Source organism: Hippichthys cyanospilos, chromosome 10, assembly GCF_059441005.1.
Source record: "Hippichthys cyanospilos isolate Australia breed blue-spotted pipefish chromosome 10, RoL_Hcya_1.0, whole genome shotgun sequence".
Lineage (NCBI taxonomy): Eukaryota > Metazoa > Chordata > Actinopteri > Syngnathiformes > Syngnathidae > Hippichthys > Hippichthys cyanospilos.
In genome coordinates, this window is record NC_142378.1 from 15511685 (window position 1) to 15516560 (window position 4876).

General features: G+C 37.5%; 1 protein-coding gene across 1 annotated transcript in view; it reads right to left on the reverse strand.

Moving 5' to 3' along the window:
* LOC148417266 (ephrin type-B receptor 1-like) overlaps window positions 1-3990 on the reverse strand; it is a 69750-nt gene extending 65760 nt beyond the window's left edge. The window contains exon 1 of the mRNA XM_088425087.1: window positions 3807-3990. Coding sequence (XP_088281213.1) covers window positions 3807-3921 — 115 coding nt within the window. The 5' untranslated portion in view covers window positions 3922-3990. The remainder of the gene's footprint in view (window positions 1-3806) is intronic.
* Window positions 3991-4876: the final 886 nt, after the last annotated feature.

Below are 4876 nucleotides of genomic sequence, written 5' to 3' on the forward strand. Positions count from 1 at the left end.
TTTCCCCAATTAGTAGGGTTGCAAGCGGTCATTACCAATTACTTTAAAATCGATAACTCTATTGATTAATTCATCAAATAATCAAGCAATTCACAAAAAGCCACATAAAGACAAACAAACATTCACTCTCACAAAAACAAAGAACAATTTAGGCCTTGTCTACATGTGATTGGCTTTTTTAAACCAGCATGGTCTCCCCCTCGTTGATGCTGTTTGTTTATTTAAAGAAATTGCGTCTGTATGAATCCAGCACATTGTAGTTTCATTCAATTACAAGCATGCCAAGTCGCTAGGCAGCAGTAGTGTGGCCAAATTCTGTCTAATCAGAGAGAACTTCCACCTCTGACATGTCCACTCAGAATGAACTTTCACCTTTGACTCCACCATTATCTCTGAATTGTTGGGCGAACGCGCTGACCACTTCCCACCGTGCCACCCATTATTTATTATCTTCTATATAAATTAATTATCAGATGACAACAAAATTTTCCTGTGCTAAATGGTTCGAACTTGCAATTAGCATTAGCATTTTTTTTCTATCTGCAGCCATTGCAACACTGTGTGTGTCTGTAACAAAGGTCCATACAGAAAAATGGTGGCAGAACTTGGCGGCAGATTTTTTTTTCAGTCGGCACATTTTTAAAGCAGACTTACTCGTCTTGGTCAACATTTTTTCCCAAGCCCTAGCAACAACTAATGATTATTTTAATAATGGAATATTCTGTAGATTAATAGATGAATCGGATTTTGAAAATATTTGCAAACCCATCCCTTCGTTTGAAAACAGGGCTTTTTTTTTTTTCAATTGACACAACATATTTTTTCATGATTTGTTGATTGGTTTTGTGTGTAACATTTAAAAAAATGGCTAAAATATTTATGGGTGTTTTTCCACAGTAAAAACAGTCATTGTGCCATGACTTTAAGTACAATGGACTATCATTCAAACAGTAAATAAAAATCCTCACCTACTCGACAGCCAACGCTGTCACATGACAGTGACGACAGCAACAACCTCGATTGCATATTTGCTTCATGCATAGTTGACTTACGCATCCCGAGGTTTACCTGAGCAGGCAAAATATTTTGGGTCTGCTTGAACGACAGCCCTTCCCATTGTCGTTTTCTCATGATTTCTTTATCTCCGTGGGTTGCCTTCTTTCTAACAGAGACAATTACTAAGTAACCCGAGAAGCACATTTCTAGGACAAACAAGGCAGTTTAGGAGAAAATGAAATTTACTTAAGCTCTGCCAACAACAGTGTCTCGGGAGACGTGAGAAGACACCTGTTCTCTTTTTTGGACCACAACCAAAAAGCCAGTGTCTCTGCAAGGCTGCCAAAGTGACTCTCCAACATGATGAACAGACATTTCAATAAATGAATGTTCCAGCTTTGATCGCATTGCTTCTACGTCTCCTAAATGAAAGAAAAGCAGCGACAACGCCCATACCGAAGCGTAGAGTCATTATTTGGTTTGAGGACGACATTACATGTGAACACCCAAGGGGGGGAAAATGCAATACTGGAACTAAAGTAGGTGCACAAATTCCAGATCCAGATAAATCATTTTTAACAAGCAGCCCTGGAGAACATCCTACTGCTCAAAAATATTGCCTTGTTAAAATAAGAATGAAATAATTCACTGGGAGCTTAACAATGTGCAGACCTACTCTTTTGTGCCATGCGGCGTGTAATGAATCATCTTTGTTACTGTCATATTTCCTGGCAAAGGTGCACATCCCAACATCTTAACCTGAGGAGAAGCTGATTTGTCCTTTTTTATTGACATTTCTCTACAAAAATCTTGCTGTAGTTTATCAAATGGAGCAAGTGTCGCAATTGGTCTATTGCATACCAAGTGCCAGTTGAGCATTTTAAATGTGTTAATTAGGCAATTGCCTACCTTGGAATGACAAAACAAGCCATAACCTACACTGCAACTCTTCCTCTAATCCTCCTACCTGCTTCTCCTACACACAGGCTCAGTGTTCTGATTGAGTGAAAATAGACCTGCCCCACAATGCATTTACATGTCCCCTAATGGGGGTTGCCTCACCAGAGTCTGTCATTACACACACCATTAGAAGACCACAGAGGATTTAGCTCACACTTTTATTTAAGACATTGGGAGGAAGAGGAGGAAGAAGCAAGGGATCCTGCTGTGGCAGGTTATATGTAAGAAAAAAGGAGGGGGTTGGAGAGTTGCACACTTTTGCAGGGATGGGTGGAAGGAATAAGGGCACATACAACTAGTAAAATGAATATACATTTTCATAAGTAAATGTTGCAATAGTGTGTGTTTTTGTTGTTTGCATGTTGGTTTTGTTTAGTTGTATAGTTCTGATAGATAACTTTGGGTTAGGGTTAACTTTGGGTAAACTTTGCTCACAATCATTTTGTATAACATTTTCATATTGTTTCACCTCTGGCCGATGTTTGTTTATGAAGAACAGAAGCAAAATAAAAGTTTAAACCAGAATTTAGTAGTGTTAGTGACCTAATCTTGCCATGAAAAAAAAAATGCTCAAAAGCAGAGAAAATGTGAATTTTCAGCAAATACAACAGTAAAATTTAAAGGAATAGCGTCTAAGATTTAGACTGTTTTTCATTACGGCCAGCAGGAGGTGCTGCAGGTGCTGCATTTACCATTATTCTTAGTTATAACAAAGATGGCCGCCTACGGAGAAGTGCCACCCTTCATGTAATATAATTTAATGCTAACTAGACTTATGATTATATTTTAAACATAATGTTGGTCATTAACAACACATTCATTTGGAATTTTTGGAAATTTACAATCACTTAATGTATTCCTTTTTCATGAAAAACAGTCTAAATCTTACACACTGTCCCTTTAAAAAAAAAAAAAAACTCCAGGGTAAGAGGAAAATGTGATTATTGAACTGTGAATATGATAACGCTATGCAGGTGTTTACTGTAATGGGCATAATGTGTCTTTCTTCAAGTATTTTAATGACATTGGAGAAGTTTTAAATGTTCTGAACTTTCAGTTGTGCAAGTCCCTTTACCCCTTGGCGTTATAATGGGGGTTTAGCCTCAAGTGTGTTTGAAAAATGTTTGTATGAATTTTCAATCAAAAATTTTCCATGCAACACCCCAGATGCAATTTATTACATTTATGCTTTTGAATCACGCATCGATGAGATAGCGTCATCAATGGGCACTCATGCATTGCACCGCATGAGAGGATTTGCTCATATACAGTATAACTTATTTTATTAGACCACATGAGCATCGACTTTGCGTATACACTTATATTCAGCAGAGCAATTTTAGGCCAATTAAAGCTACAGTAATGAACAATTACTGGTTTAATGCGTCTTTGGCATACCAATCAATATGACAGCAATCGAATTATAAAAGCAGAATGTTTGATCTAGCTCTTGTAACTTGAAGTCATTTGACCGTGTCGCCAATGTTTGGGCAGGTAAATTCATATTAAAGGGGGCCCAGAAAATATATGGGACAACCTGATCCATATACCCTACGCACGCGTGAACATTTGAGGAAATTAATATCGCTTCCTGCAAAAAACAAACAATATAATCACAGAAAATTGGTGATTTCATTGCTTCACTTAAATTCAGAATAAAATGAGGCGTCACCATATATGTATATTTGAAATATTAAACATAGTAAGGCACAGAGCCACCCCAACTCGTTTCATTGCTAAACAAAATTGGGGTTCATCAAAATTAAAATAAATGTAATGAGTTCAACAGTCAAATCATTCTTTAAATGATGATTGCTTCCAGTACATAACAAATGTGTTAGCAGACTTACCTTCGATTGCACAGACTGAAGTGATCACACATAGAAGAACCGCAGTAAAAGTGGCCAGCATGGTCCCTCTGAGCATTCGCCTGCCCTCTCCCATTATCCGGCTTGCACAAACCATATCCCACTGATGCACGAGTCTGAATTCCACTTAAGGGCTCACATCTCCATCGTGATTGTGGAAAGCAGCTGCACCGACCGCGCTGGACTTCCACTGAAGAGTACATACGGCTCGTGCAGTATGGTGGGATGATTCTCCTCTCGCTCTCATGTCATTACCACCTCCCTAACACTTTTCGGGCCAATCAGAGAAGAAGATGGCGGCTCATTAACCAATCAGCTTTCTTTTGGCGCCTGACCTACACTGCAAGCCCCATGGACAGATCCCGCACGGTGGCCTTAGTAAACTGAGCGACACCAAGTGGCCAAACGTAAGAAAAACAGCAAACGCCACGGCACCTGTCAATTCAATTCACGAGCGATGTCCCTCAGTTTTTATAAACATTATTGGTGATCGTCAATAATTAAATACATTTTTAATAAAGACAACAACATCATGCAGAAACCAGTCATATGCAAGCGAATCAAATTACTACATTTTCATTTGAAAAACTAAATTAAATAGCATTCATAAGAATTTTTTTAACATGAACCTCATTATTTTTAAAGACTATATTTTTTAACTAACACATTCCAGCATATGCTTAAAGTTGTCTTCTATGAAGCACAAAGTTTTTGCTGTTTTTTTTTTTTTTACTGCAATTTTCAAATACTGTATTTAAATTTAACAAAAGTACATACACATTTTACAATTCATTTCTTAGCGCATACTTTTTATTGTCCAACCAGTGGCTCTAAAAAGCTACAACAATGTAAAAAATAAAAAATAAAAAGAAATGCATGACATGAACATAAATTAAATTTTCTCTAATCTTATTTAAGGCGCTGCCAAATGTTTAAAAGGGCGTATTCTTGAAGTAACTGTCAACTGCCTTGTTGTAGCTTGTATTTTTTTTTAAAATCCCAATTGGACAGCATGCACATTATATTGAACTGTATGTATGACAATCCCTCAG